At 40.0% G+C, this 15,343-nt stretch overlaps 1 protein-coding gene across 8 annotated transcripts in view; it reads left to right on the top strand.

Moving 5' to 3' along the window:
- FRY (FRY microtubule binding protein) overlaps window positions 1-15,343 on the top strand; it is a 348,688-nt gene that overhangs the window by 127,819 nt on the left and 205,526 nt on the right. For all 8 annotated transcript variants that reach the window (XM_045869273.3, XM_054506292.1, XM_064586228.1 and 5 more), the window contains one exon: window positions 4,002-4,201. In XM_045869273.3, coding sequence (XP_045725229.1) covers window positions 4,002-4,201 — 200 coding nt within the window. The remainder of the gene's footprint in view (window positions 1-4,001; window positions 4,202-15,343) is intronic.

Below are 15,343 nucleotides of genomic sequence, written 5' to 3'. Positions count from 1 at the left end.
CCCCAGGTGGGGAGGGAATCCTGACCTGGACCCCCAAGGGTGGGCGGACTTGCTTGCCCGGCTGGGCAGAAAGCAGTGGAAACACTGTCGGTGGGGAAGAATTGATTCAAACAGGAGCTGTCTGCATTGGCAGATCAGGAAAGGGGCTGAAGCGTGGCTGTTCCTGAAATTGGCAGTGTGTCGGTTTCCATCAAAACTAAGTTCCAGTTACAAATCAGACCCCATGAGGAAAGAGATGTAATTCTTCAGAGCAAAATTCTTAAGCTTAATTCTAAATTTTTTGTACACCCAAACCATTTTTGTAGGCTTATCTTTTGGAAATCTATATCACTCTTTTTCCCCACCTTCTCTAGTACAGGACTATCAAACGTCCCATAGCCTTTCCCTAGGAGTTAGGGTCTCCGTCATGAATCTTAGTTGTGACAACATGCCAGATGGACACATCACTGTCCCCACACCTTGTCGGAGTATCTGATTCTGTGGCCCTTTATGCAATGTAAAATAGTCATGATCGACTTTACGCAAGTTCATTTTTAAGTTTGGGAGGCTTTTTAGCGTAGTACCATTTTTTTTTCCTTCTTTTGCTCTTGGAGTTTGTACCCAGAGATGTTGTCTCTTTCCCTCGTAATTTTCTGTTTCCAGACCTCGTGAACTTAAAAACTAGACCATTGATTTTTTTTAATTTAATTTAATTATGTTAGTCACCATACAGTACATTAGTTTTTGATGTAGTGATCTTAATCGTGTGTAGATTAAAAGCAAGCAAGGGCAGAGGTAGAGTCTAACGATGTCTTTCTTATAGTGATGTTCTAGTGTTTTGACTAGTATGGACTTTGGGACTCAATTTTGACTACCAGAGAACATGGGCTTCCTGGTGCTCAACTGTGTTGTCACCAGATAACTGAGTTACTGAAGGGTGCTATGTCTTATGTTTACTTTTGAAAATCATTCTGACAAAAGGCTAGGGTTTGTTATGAATTAATTAGGGTAGGATGAAGAGGAGTTACTAAAACAGAGCGGATCTTGTTCAAGGACGCTTACCCCATTGAAAGTTACTGCGTCTCTGTCTGCCCAGCGGATGGGTTTGAAGCAGGAGTGATGGGCCCCCTCCCCTTGAATCTCCTTCAGTGCTGGCACGGGGCTCTGCTGGGCTAGGCTAGTTCCAGCTCGCTAAGGCTATGCAGACTTTTGTACTCACAAGGATGTCTGGTTTTGAAGTACAGGACTCGGGTTTTTTTCTGACAGCAATGACTTGGTACTTTGGCCATTTAAATGGAACATTCATCTGAGAGACATTCCGGGTATCTGGATTTCGGCTCTCTGGTGCAAAATGCAACGTTGCAGGCGGCCTGCCAGAGGTCGCCCTTATGACAAATCCTCTCACTGTGGTTATGACTTTTGGGCCCCAGAGTCTTATAATTATGGATCTGATCTTGCAATTTTATATTACATCAACCTGATTCGTGCTGACTTCTAGAAATGGATTAAATCCTGAGGAAAACTAAAGAGAATGAAAGATTGCCCTTCACCTAGACTTTCTTGGTTTATATTCCAGTTTCCAGGCCTATGGCACAATGCCCTTGATAACATTAGGAAGATATCTCGTGGAGACCATATGTCGCTCTGTAAGTTAGCCTTGGGAGGCTTCCCACTTCCAAAAGACACCCGCACTGAGACAGAAGCAGGTAAAGCAGAGGGATGACCAGCACTTAACTGGCATCACCTGATTTTGAATGTGTCCAATTAGAATAAGTCGTGCCTTTTAGGGAGCTGCTTGGAGCGCCGTTTAACTAATGACTCTCGATTGCAAATACCGCACCCTCTTCCTTTAAAGATTCTAACTCCGGATTCTTCTCCGAGAGCTCCCTCCCTATGAATCACTTCAAGATGTACAGAAATAAAGTAAGCTGTCACTTTAGGTAGTTATTTAAGGAGATCTATGGAGTATTATCTGTGTGAAGAACTCTGTATTAGACCAGGAGGTGACAGTCTTGTTGGCAAACTTTCAGGGGTATACATGTAGCAGAATATATGGTTCAGTTATAGGTCCACACCTGGGATAAACTATGGGACCAACTGATAATCACTTCACTTGTCCACTGTCTTCAGAGTCTGTCTTAGGTAATGTAGGATGTGCAATGCCAAAGAGTGTGAGTTAAATGTTTAAATCTTTTAATACATACTTATCAGTGAAGGGTGGCCTGGTGAAGGTAGGTTTTGTGGACATGGATGTAGACATGGTTCTGAAAGGACAAGAGAATTAGATGAGCAGAAAAGAGTGGAAAGGAGGCACAAGGGAGAACAGTGTGCTCACGAGGCCATCAGTATGACTCAGGTGCTGGGTTCAGGCAATCTACAGAAGGCTGTCAAAAGCAGGCCATGTGTTTGAGGCTGGATGATAATTAAGAGCCACTGAAAATCTTGAGCAGAAAAATGTTATATTAAAGCCATGGGGAAGAAAGTAAAATGAGTGAAAGAAAGTCGGCAAAGGGGTTGCTATAATCTAAATCTCCAAGGGCCTAGACTAAGATGGAGCTCATAAGAATGGAGAAGAAATGGAATACTATACCTAAGACATATTTTATTTTTATAACTTGAGAGGCCATAAAGTTTAGTGGTAGTTGAGTTATGGGAAGACCCTCCAGATGTAAGGTACCCCTCACCTGTATGGCAGGTTAAATGGAATAGAGAGGAAGGGGCATAGGGAAAGAGGAGGAAAGAGGAGGGAGAAACCTATACCCTAACATGAGGACAGGTTTATCATTCAATAAAATAAATACAATTTTTGCTTGGCTTCCTCAGAATTTTGCTTGGGATAGAAAGAAGGGAGGAGAAGCCTTGAATTTATTTGTCATTTTGAGAAAAGTATTCGGCTTTCCTGGATCTAGGACTTTTTTCTCTTTTATTATCAAAGATACACCACCATCCTCTTGATATCCAAACCAGTATCCAAACTAGAAATTCACTTTTTTCTTCACTCTCTTCCTTAATCTGTGTATCCAGTCATCCAGAACTAGATGGTCTTCCTTAAAAAAAAAAAGTCTACTTTATCGTCATCCTGTCCTTAGCACTTCTGATGCCTCTGTCCTAACCACGTTTAACTTTTACCATTTCTTTCACTGAAGAAAGAAACCTGTCATACCTGACCATCCCACAAGTACCTAGGTAAAGGAGGTGGTGTGTGTTAGAGTTTGACATGCCAAAGTATAGTACAAAGTGGAGAGACGTGAAATTTTCATTTATGAATAAAATTTGTTTTCTCTCTCAAATTAAAATAATTGATTCTGTTGCACTCTGAACGGAGACCACTTACTGGGGACTCTGACAACTGCCTCCATGCCAGATCTAATCCAAATAGGGAATCTGCACATTTCATGACGGGTGAGAAGAAGCATCCTAACTTGAACTGAAGCGTGGCACGAGTAAAAGAGTTAAACCTACACCTTGAATGGCGTAGATGGGGCACTGCCTGAGCCTTTTATCCTTCAAGAGGAACATCTCTGTCAGGGGCAAGAGCCAACTGGGTTTCTGAAACTTCTGGGCTCATGGAAAAGTCTGGAAGCCGCCACCCCCAGAGCCTTTTCCATTATTAGAATAAAGCACAGAGAGGTCCTGGCCATTAGGAAAACTAGAACAAGAAATCACTTTTTTTTCCCCACATACATTTGCTTAGTCCATTTCCCTGGGACATAAAAAAGAAGCAAAAAACGCCTTAAATGCTGTAGGATTTCTCAGCTGTATTGCATGCTACTAAGGTAATTTACCTAAAGCAATGTGGTAACCAGAAGTACTTCGAGATTATCCAACATGGCATAATGCAAACTTAATGTAATCAAAATAATTAAATTCTGACAGTATTCCTAAAGAATAAGGCCAAGTTAGGACATGAAGTGCAGCATTCTTGATACGATTCGTATCCTTATGTTTATGTTTTAAAACAGCCAGTCCGGATATTTATGATGTTATTTTCAGCCAATAAGAACATCTGTCCTATTTTTCAGCTTCTCCAGTTGGCAACGGTTATATCAAGCCTCCAGTTCCACCTGTTTCTGGCACACAAAGAGAGAAGGGGCCGCCAACCATGTTACCCATCAATGTGGACCCAGACAGCAAACCAGGAGAATATGTTCTCAAGAGTTTATTTGTCAACTTCACCACTCAGGCTGAGCGTAAGATTCGTATCATTATGGCAGAACCTCTGGTGAGTACGTGCCACGACACCCTTTCAAATTCATCTTTACACTAAATATTGTAGATTTTACAGCTCCAAGAAAAGATGGATTTCCCAAAGTGTTCTTGATACCATAGGTAATTTTTTAAAAGGTTATAATTAAGTTTCCTGATTTAAGAAAAAAAAATGAGTCAAGGACTTCAAAACAATCCTTGGCAAATACACTTAAGTAGCATGCTTCACTACTACATTTAAGACTAATAAGCATAAGTATGAATCCTAGAAAACTTGTGTCCAGGGTTTCTGCTATGTATATATACTTTAGTGAAAATCCTTTGTCTGTTTTTAAAGTAAATGAGAAAAAAAAAAATCATTCTTCAAGTGGCTGCCTGGACTCCCAGTTTGAGAACACATGGTCTCAGTGATCTATTGTCTGAGGAAGTTATTTGGTGAGTCATTCAGAAACACCTCTTTGTTTTCTGAAACTTGGAGGACAGGAAATTCTCGGCTCACTTACCTTTAGGTCTCTTATTAGACAGATAATGTCCTTGGACGTCAGTATCTTTCTTTGCAGATGATTCTGCTACAAAATAAGGCATGTGTTTCAGCCTGATGTGAATTGCTCTAACAAGGGCTCTACAGACAGAGTCCTGAATCTCAAAAGGACAGTCAGGAAGGAAGAAAAGTCCAATTGGTAGATTCAGATTACTTGTTTTCTGACCTTCGCGGGACACACACAATAAGAGAAAAGAAAGGAATTCAGAATGACACAGCTTTTTCTCTGAGCTCAGCTTTGTACCTCTTGAGAAGATACTGGGGCATGAGAGGATGATGTGAGGTTGGCTTTATCGCATCAGGGCTTAAAATAATTGAATATAATATTATTGAACCCACAATGTAAGTCTTTAAAAAAATACGTAATGGATGATGCTCAACATCATCTCTTAAAAATAACCTTTGTGGGGCGCCCAGGTGGCTCAGCTGGTTAAGCGTCGGACTCTTGGTTTTGGCTCAGGTCATGATCTCAGGGTCGTGAGATCAAGCCCCACATTGGGCTCTGTGCTCAGCATGGAGTTTGCTTGAGATTCTCTCTCTTCCTCTCCCTCTGCCCCTAACTGCCCCCACTCTTCCTCTCTTAAAAAAAAAAAAAAAAAAAGGAAAAATGACCTTTGTAAGAATCACAATTTAAGGTTTGGGAATCAAAATTCAAGAATATTTGTTAAATATGTGGTTGCCTGAAAGTTACAAGTTTTGCATTTTAAAGTTTTTATTTAGAGGGATGCCTGGATGGCTCAGTCAGTTAAGCGTCTGCCTTCTGTTCAGGTCATGACCCCAGGGTCCTGGGATCAAGCCCCACATCAGGCTCCCTGCTCAGCGGGAAGCCTGCTTCTCCCTGTCCCATTCCCCCTGCTTATGCTCTCTTTCTCTCTCTCTCTGACAAATAAATAAATAACGCTTTTATTAAACCAATGGAGGTTATCTTTATGAATTCTAGCTTCCTATTTTATAGAACACTTCTTGGTTTTATAGTTTTAATCCTTTAAATTAAACCTTAGTACAGTACCTTTTCCCTATCCACTCTTTTTTTTTTTTTTTTTAATTTTTCTGCTACTCTTACTGCTAATAATAATAGCTAGTATTCCTGGAGTAATTACTATGTGCCAGGCACTGGGCTTAATTTATTGTGTCCTTTAATCTTCACAGTGACCTTAGGTAGGTAGTATTTATATCCCCATTTATAGATGGGAAATGTTGGCACACAGAGGGCAAAGTAATTGCCCAAGGTCTCACAGTGTTGACTTGAACTCAGGTGGATGCCTTCAGAGCCCACCTCTGAACTCTCTACATTCTGTTGCCGGTCTTTACATGGTCATCCTCATCTGCAGATACCTTCTTTAATGTCTTAAAACAAACCAACACAGGGCTGTCCTATAACTTGAATCGACCAAAAATCCAGTACCCAAGTTCTCATTGCCCCAAATTGTGCTGATTCTTGGAACCCTCCAAACACCTCAAGAGATGCTGAGGCTGTGCAGCCTGTCTCCCCTGGTGGAGGGTGAAGCCACCTTGCTCCAGAGGTCATGGGGGAGTTTAAGGAGCAGAGAGTGGGAAGCCCCAAAGAAGAGTTCTTTCACTTCTTAACAGTGGCAGATCAGGGTTCTCTGAAATTGCCATGGTGATTTGCCCTAAGGAATAGGGAAGTTCTACAAAAGTTGGAAGAGATGCTAAAAAGGCTAGGCCCTGACACCTTCTGAGCCATCCGTCTTTCCAAAATAATAGTTTATATGTCATTATTTGAGAATTTACGAAGTAAAATAGTTTGGGTTTAACTTTCTCATCATTACTAGCTTGGAATTTATATGTGTAGCATTTTCTTCCTGGAGTAAACATTATGTCTGAACAACTAATATGTGCCACAGCATTCTTTTAATTAGAGGTAAGCATTTTTGTTCCTTTCAGTGAGACAACTTAAATGCCCCCAAACAAGAAAAAAGAAACAGTGTAAGTCCTGTTCATCAGCAAATCTTCATGGTGCGCCAAGGATGAGAGTCCACTAGATGCTGAGGGCCAAGTAGATGAACATTATGTTTTTAGCTCAAGAAATGTATCAATCAATTTTTAGTATTGTTGCTTTTTATAAAAAGGGACTATTTATTCCCCTTGTATTTTTTGGCAGAAATGCAAGCTTCATGCCATTTCCATTTTTGGTCTGCTGGAAAATGCTTAGTAATTTTTGTCCTTGTATTTGCTTACTTACGAGACAATAAGTGTGAGTAGATTCTGTGGCTTGCTACTGGATTCAAAAAATGTTAATGTGCATTTGACATTTTGTACTGTAGCCATAGCAAGAGGTGTTATTTTGTTTGTTTGTTTGTTTGTTTTAATTATTTATTCATGAGAGTCAGAGAGAGAGATAGAGAGAGGCAGTGACAGAGGGAGAAGCAGGCTCCCTGCTAGGCGGGACTCGATCCCAGGACCTTGGGATCGTGACCTGAGCTGAAGGCAGACGCTTAACCATCTGAGCCACCCAGGTATCCCAAGAGGTGTTTGATGTATGTATAATATGGTTAAAGTGAATTCCAATAAATGTCCCCTACTATTTTTATTGCTGAGTTAGGTCTATGTGAAAGACACCGAATCCTTTAAAAGCCTGAGTTTATGTAGGTTTGTATTAAATCACAAAATTGTATTCTATTATCTTTGATGTAATTAAAACGTGTATGGGAGTAGTAAGGATAATTTTCAATAAGTTGGAAGTATAGATTTATTACCTGTGGCAATCCTCTGGAATCTGTACTTTTCAGTTTACTTTTAAAAGACCAAATTCTTGGGGTGCCTGGGTGGCTCAGTCGTTGAGTGTCTGCCTTCTGCTCAGGTCATGATCCCAGGGTCCTGGGATCGAGCCCCACATCGGGCTCCCTGCTCTGCGGGAAGCCTGCTTCTCCCTCTCCCACTCCCCCGGCTTTTGTTCCCTCTCGCTGTGTCTGTCTCTGTCAAATAAATAAATAAAATCTTTAAAAAAAAAAGACTAAATTCTTCAAAATTCCACATCAATTAGACAGTTACACAAAATAGTAAATTAAAGTTGTATTTGTGAATTTCTAATATCCAAATAGCTAACTTTAATGATAAAAAAAGGACAGGAAATAAAGATGTTCTGCCAAAATTAAATTTTAGGTTTTTTTTCTTTGTAAACATCTTTTACTGGGTTAACAGTATTGTTCTTTTTGCTCAGAAGATGCTTAGGTCATATTTATTGATATTTATGGATTAATCAATTTTATTCTACTTTTATTGCTTCATGGGCTTAATTGATAGCATTCACTCTTATCCAGTCTTACCGTTATTTTACCTTTCCCAAGCAAAGGGTTTTAAACAAGCTAAATTGGGTCATCTGTGGCTTTTTTTTATATTTTTATTTCAAATCAGAAAAGTATAGAAAATAATACAATGGATGCTCATTCCTTTTGCCTCCTACTCTTTCCCTCTGTTTAAATTTTCTTCTTCCAAAAATATGTTTTTTGTAGTTCTTTAAATAAGAGTCGGTGGGTGGTAAATCACTTGGTCTTGTTTATCTAAGGGGTCTTTATTTCTCCCTCAGCAGTCCCTGGTAGTTCAGCTGGGAATAGAATTCTAGTTTGACATTTATTCCTCCCCCTAGACTTCTGGTGATATAATTCACTATGTTCCCACTAACATTGCTGTTGCAAAGTCTTTGGCTGATTTGTTATTTCTGGATGATTGATTCTGTTCCCTATTTGCTTTTCTGGTTTTTCTCTTTGTCTATAGTGTTCTTCAGTTTCACTACACTCTATTTGGATGTGGAGTTATTTTTATTTTCTTGTTTGAGACTCCCATGCTTCTTGAATTGAGGGTTTATATCTTCTATCAATTCTGGAAAATTCTTAGCCATTAATTACTTGAATATTGCCATTCCTCCACTTTCCCTCTTTTTCTGGTATTCCTATTAGATGTATTTTGGGCCTTATGCTATATTTCATATCTTTTTTACCCTTCTTTTATTATTTCTGCCTCTTGTCTCTTGCTACTGCATTCTGAGTAATTTTCTCATGTCCATCCTCAATTAACACTCTCTTGGGCTGTGTCTAATCGGATGTTTAACTTGCCCGTTAAGAATTATAATTTTGGTGACTCTATTTTTCATTTTTGGAAGTGCTGTTGGTTCTCTTTTAAAATCTAGTTAGGGGGTGCCTGGGTGGCTCAGTTGGTTAAGCATCTGCCTTCTGCTCAGGTCATGATCCCACCATCCCAGGATTCACCCCCATATCTGGCTCTCTCTCACCCCCTGGCTCACCCCCATATCTCCCTCAGTGGGGAGTCTGCTTCTCCCTCTCCCTCTGTTCGTGCTCTCTCTCACTCTCTCTCTCAAATAAATAAATAAAATCTTTAAAAAATAAATTAAAAAATAAAATCTAGTTAGGTGTATTTTGTTCCTTAAGTTTATGATTTCTATTTTATGTCTTTGATCACCTTAAACTACATTTTTTGTGTCTTCTTTTAGATTACCTCCAGAGTTATCACTATCTGGGGCCAAATATTATGTTGGCTTGGGAGTTTATGCACCTAAAAGTGATACAGGTAAACCCCAAATTCATGTAAGACCTGGGACTCTAATTTCAAATTTTCGGGGAAGATGTTGTTGCTATTTTTACCCAAACCCAGGCAAGGACTATTGGAATATCTTTTTATCTTCCTGTGCCAATGGATAGATTTTTCTCTATGTATTGTTTCATTTTTAGCACCAGACTTTCTGTAAGTGTCTTATTTCCAGTGTCCCACCTCTCAAGGCCCACAGCTTTGTTTCCTGTCCCCAAGTGGGCAACAAAAAAGGCCTCCAGGGTAATGAGACCAATAGTCCTCTCCCTGTGCAGCCACTTTGTCACCTCATGTCTTCTTGCTTTTCATTTCCCTTTTACTTTCTGGTGAACTTATTTCTGCATTTAAAAAAAAAAAATCTTACATTTCATTCAATATTTCCAAGTGTTTATAGCATGTGAGATTTTAGTTTCCTTAGTCCCTTTTCCTGCCAATCTTCTGCAGAATTCTTGGTTTGCTTCTCGTGCAGATAAGGCCAGGGTGGGCCTTTGCACAGTGAGGCTCATTGCAAGCAGAAGTTCCATGGCAAGGCGGAGTGGCTTCGAAGTGCATGAAAGGAAGAGTGAGGGAATTGTCACCAATTCCTCTTCTGATCCTGTCTGATGAATCTTCCCTAAATCCAACCCTGTCCCTTTCATTTCCTTGTTCAAAACCTTTATTTCACACCCTTGCACTCCTTGAGTTGGCTATAGTCTGTCTTACTTCCTGACCCTGCACCTTTACCAACCCATGTTTCAAGTCCATGCCTGCCTGCCACTGTGCATTTCTGCATGCTGCCTCCTTCCTGGATGGCCTCTTACCTCTTCCTCCTGCCTGTCTTTTAGCCTATGTTCCAAGGTCCCGCTCAAGTACCTCATCATCTGAAAAAGTTTACTTGATTTCTTCCCTGCTGACTACATACAGCTATGTAGATGTGAATATACACACCTCTAAATCTCTATCTGAAGCACTGTATCATTCTCTCAAGCAAACTGTACCATGTTTATTGAACTAGAGTATTAGAATAGACTAGAATAGAAAATATCAGAGTAGGGCTGCCTGGGTGGCTCAGTCGGTTAAGCATCTGCTTTCGGCTCAGGTCATGATCCCAGGGTCCTGGATCGAGCCCAGCATCAGGCTCCGTGCTCAGTGGGGAGCCTGCTTTTCCCTCTCCCTCTGCTGCTCCCCCTACTTGTGCTCTCTCTGTCAAATAAAAATAAATAAAAATCTTAATAAAAATTTTTTAAAAAGAAAGAAAATATCAAAGTACATTATAGGTTTTAAGGGTAAATAACGCTTTACAAAACTTTGAGTCACATGTATGTATATCAGACCATAGTGTAAAATATATATATTTTCATGGCAGGTGGGTGGGAGATACAGATTTTTTAAAGTTGAAGAAACACTATACTAGACAGTAAGTTCTTTAGAGGCAATAACTGTCTGATTCATCTTTAGCACACACACACACACACACACACACAGCCCATGTCCCCATGTCTAGGACTCTGCTTTGTATACAATAGACAGTAAAGAGTTTTTGAATAAATGAATAAATGACTATATGATAAATGAGTGAATGGATAGATGGATGAATAGATGAAACAATTTAGTAGCTTAAAAGGAATGTCTTTGTAGGAAACTGTGCTTCTGAGAGTCATCTTGCCAACCTCTAAACTGATAATAATGGATTTTGTTTTGTCCTTTGTACTCCTCAGCAGATGATGCCTCATATCTGCTGAGTACAAGAGATACTGATTCTCAGCCTTCTGCCTCGGGGCATCTAAAGATACCTCATTATTCATTGATATGGTCACCTGCTCCCTTCTTCACCTTAGCAATATGTGAAGAGGAGAGTCAGGTTGACTCTAAGCGGTTGGACAGTCTCAGAATGTACGTTCACATTATCTCTGAGTCTCTCCATTTATATGGCATCTGTCACCCTTAGTCACGGCAATTACCTGCTCAATAAACTTTTCCAAAAACAAGACTCTTCAGCTTTTCAAAATCAAGAGCACCCATAATCTTGACTTTGTAGATTTAATGGACAAGAACGGATAAAGGTAAAGACAAAACAACTTTTTATTCAGTCTGATCTGAATTTGAATCCTGATTCAACCTCTTTAGTGTCATGTGGCCTTGAGTCAAGCAGTCAATCTCCCTTTTTTGTCGTTTGCAAAATTGGAGTAGCAGAACCTAGCACACACAGCAGTTGAGAGGGTTAGAGGTAATGTGTGGAGCTCCTGCTGTAATCCTTAGCACCTACTAAGTGCTCAGTCATCATCATTGTTGTCGTCATCACTCAATAATTGGGATCAACTAACCAAATCTGGTATATTTCTTTGGAAGTCAGCCTGGTGCTTGCTCTCTTTGTGTTTGTTCAAAAGGAATGGAAGCTTGAGAGGACAGTTGGATGCCTGCCGTTGGCCATTCACTGTTACTGTCAAATGGTTGTTCTGAACTCTGCCGTGGCTATGAGGGAGACAAAGCCAAAGCTGGTTTAAGCAGACCTGGTCTGGATCCTGTAAGGACTTGTGCTCTGGGAGGTGACAGAAGCAAGCAAATAAAAGTATACAAAAGAAGACAGCACCCCCACAGTCTCACTGTATCTCCAGCAAAATACTTGAGGCTTACCCATGTATAAACTGAAAACCTAGAAAGTGAGTCCACACAGAATGGTTTTCAAAAGCTTTCTAAGAAGAAATGTCCTGGGTTCTTGAGGGTAGGGGTCTCAGAAACAAGTAGGAACATCTTCATGCTGGGCCACACTGGGAAGCCAGTGGCCCAAAATGTGAAAGGCTGTATTATTCAACTAAATAAAGCAAGGTCAGAAAATTTCAAGAATTTTCTTTTTCTCATACATGTGTTTACATTTATTGACAAGCTCAGAGGGAGAAATACTTAATTTTCTTAAAGTGAGTCATCAGTTCAAACTGATTTTCTTTTTCTCCCCATTTTATTGAGATATAATTGACATATATATATGATACAATGTAACATTATGTTAGTTTTATTTTTATTTACTTATTTTTTAAATTTTATTATGTTAGTCACCATACAATACATCATTAGTTTTTGATGTAGTGATCCACGATCCATTGTTTTCATATAACACCCAGTGCTCCATGCAGTACGTGCCCTCCTTAATACCCATCACCGGCTAACCAATCCCCCCTCCCCCCTCCCCTCTAAAACCCTGTTTGTTTCTCAGGTCCATAGTCTCTCATGGTTCATCTCTCCCTCCAATTCCTCCCGCCCATTTTTCCCTTCCTTCTCCTAATGTCCTCCATGTTATTCCTTATGTTCCACAAATAAGTGAAACCGTATGATAATTGACTTTCTCTGCTTGACTTATTTCACTTAGCATAATCTCCTCCAGTCCCATCCATGTTGATGTAAAAGTTGGGTATTCATCTTTTCTGATGGCTGAGTAATATTCCATTGTATATATGGACCACATCTTCTTTATCCATTCATCTGTTGAAGGGCATCTCGGCTCTTTCCACAGTTTGGCTATTGCAGACATTGCTGCTATGAACATTGGGGTGCATATGGCCCTTCTTTTCACTACATCTGTGTCTTTGGGGTAAATACCCAGTAGTGCAATTGCTGGGTCATAGGGTAGCTCTATTTTTAAATTTTTGAGGAACCTCCACACTGTTTTCCAAAGTGGCTGTACCAACTTGCATTACCACCAACATTATGTTAGTTTTAGATGAATTCATTTTAGGCGGATTAGTATTAGTTTTAGGTGTATAACATGATTTGAAATATGTACATATTGTAAAATAATTACCACAATAAATGTAGTAGCATCCATTACCACACAGTTACAACTATTTTTTTCTTATGATGAGAACTTCTAAGATGTACATTCTTGTCAACTTTCAAATATACAATACAGAGTTGTCACTAGAGTTGCCATACTGTACATTATATCCCCAGGACTTATTTATATTACAAGTGGAAGTTAAAATTTCCAAGAATTTTCAACCACACTCCTGAGGCAGCCTCTTCTGTCTGCCCTCCTTCCTCTAATTTAGCCAGCAAACAAGAAACTTGATTTTACTAGCCTGTGCTTCTAACAGAGCATTTAGGTATGACCCATCATTGTTTTCTTCCCAATGAGATGTTGACAACCAGGCACAGATTTAGTTCTAATGTAATATAATAAATACAAGCATCAATTCTCCACATCTCTGGATGTATTAAGTCACATCTTGGCGAATCCATGCTGGTTTAAGCTTCTAGTATCCTTACAAGGAACTGCAGGAGAAATTAAATCGGGTATTGGACCAGGGGTTTCATCTAGATCTATAGTCTATCGGCATAGAATGTCAACAAGAAAAACAAGAAATTCTAATTTGCATAAGACTTACTCAGAAAGCAAGTAATTTTTTCTCTACTTTGATTGAAACCTGGAAAAGGAAAAGATCTGCCTACAACTTCAAAAGAAGAAAACACACCTAACTTTCATCTTGTCCTCTAGCAGAGCCTGTGACTGAGCAAGAGGGCGGTGCTTGCCTTCCTCTAATGTTCTGATATTTAAAAACCCTTTTCTGATGAACAGTGATATGAAAATGGGAGAGTTTATCATTGGGATTGCTTGAGCCCCGATAGCCCCTGCTCACAAAATAGTTAACGGGCAAGACATAGGCAAGATCCTCCAGATGTTATCGCTGGGTTGAGCTTGGAGCACAGATGTAGGGTGGTAGACACTTACTCATAGTGATGCTAACTGTGTTGTGTTGGAATGGAGACTTCATAACATAACATGCTCTAGCAGGTTTGCTAACCTAAAACAAACAATGCAATTTCTGTTGTAATGTAAGTCTGAAAGTAAACTAGAAGGAGCACAAAATATTTTCTTGTTGTGCAAGTCTTTGAAGAATAAAGGATGCCGGGCTCTGTTGCACCACACACCATGAATCTGGAATGAAATATGTCATGCCTTAAGACCAAACCTGTGTGAATACCAGTCATGGGCAGCTGGCACCAACGTTGAAAGGCCAGGCAATTAGCTAATGACAGCATCACTGCACGCTAATGGTGTTCTAGGTTCCAGCAGCAACGTCTGTTGACACACCTTTGTTCCTCGGCCCGGCGTCTCAGGCTTTCAGCTCCTCCTGGTGCTGAGGTCCCGGCGTTGGCGTCAGGACAGCGCTCCCGTTAACTCTGAAGGTAGGCAGGATGTTGCATTGTAACAATAACACTGGTAGCCTGCCACCGACAAACTAGATATGATGAGTTGTTTGTTCTAGCAGTTTTAATGAACTCGACTGTGGCTCTAAGTAACCGAGGCGTTTGGCAAGTGAAATGCACACTCACCCTAGCTTCCTCTTCTGTTTTGGACTGTATCTGATGAGTTAACAGACCAAGGTTAGGATACAATCTATTTGTAGTTACAAAAGAGCTTGTGTTTTCACCTCTAGCACATACAGAGATTGAACCGTCAGCTATAATCCTGTATTTCACCTCTTTAGATAATTGGAGTTATCTACAGACTGCTCAATATCAGAAAATATCAGATCTTTCCGTCAGGAAACTTTTTAATGTTTAAGGGATTTGTGAATTAGGAAATCATGCTGTACTAATTAAAGGATAGAATTACTGCCTCTAATTAACTTTGGATCTTTATATATTGGATCGTTACATTAGTCATGCTTGTAGCCTGATAGCTAGTCACTAACCTCAACCATGTGATATTTCATGATATTTCACCATGCCCAAATTTGCAAGTTGGCGGGTTTTCTGCACTGGTGTATATGCCTGTCTTCCTATCCTAACCAAATGTTACATGGCGGATGACTAAGGATGTGTAAATAGCAGAACATCAGCTTTAATGCCTCTCTGCATCAAATCCTCCCTGTGGATTTGAGTCGGCTTCCCAGAAGGACAAGCAGCTAGTGTTTTTAGCCACACTCCTCTTTAAACAGAGGCCTCTCTTGCTTCAGTAAATCTAATAAGGGAAATTGAAAGAGAATGAAAATAATTTCTAGATTGAGTTCCCTACTGAGTGTAGTGATAGAATCAAATTAATGTTGTCCTGAAAAGAGACTAAGAAACCATTCTGGT

The sequence above is a fragment of the Mirounga angustirostris genome, unplaced genomic scaffold (assembly GCF_029215605.1).
Source record: "Mirounga angustirostris isolate CCGP_5_RB_7025 unplaced genomic scaffold, mMirAng1.0.hap1 SCAF_3, whole genome shotgun sequence".
NCBI classification, from domain to species: domain Eukaryota; kingdom Metazoa; phylum Chordata; class Mammalia; order Carnivora; family Phocidae; genus Mirounga; species Mirounga angustirostris.
Note: the sequence above shows the minus strand (reverse complement) of the source record. Positions and strands in the feature narration are given on the sequence as shown.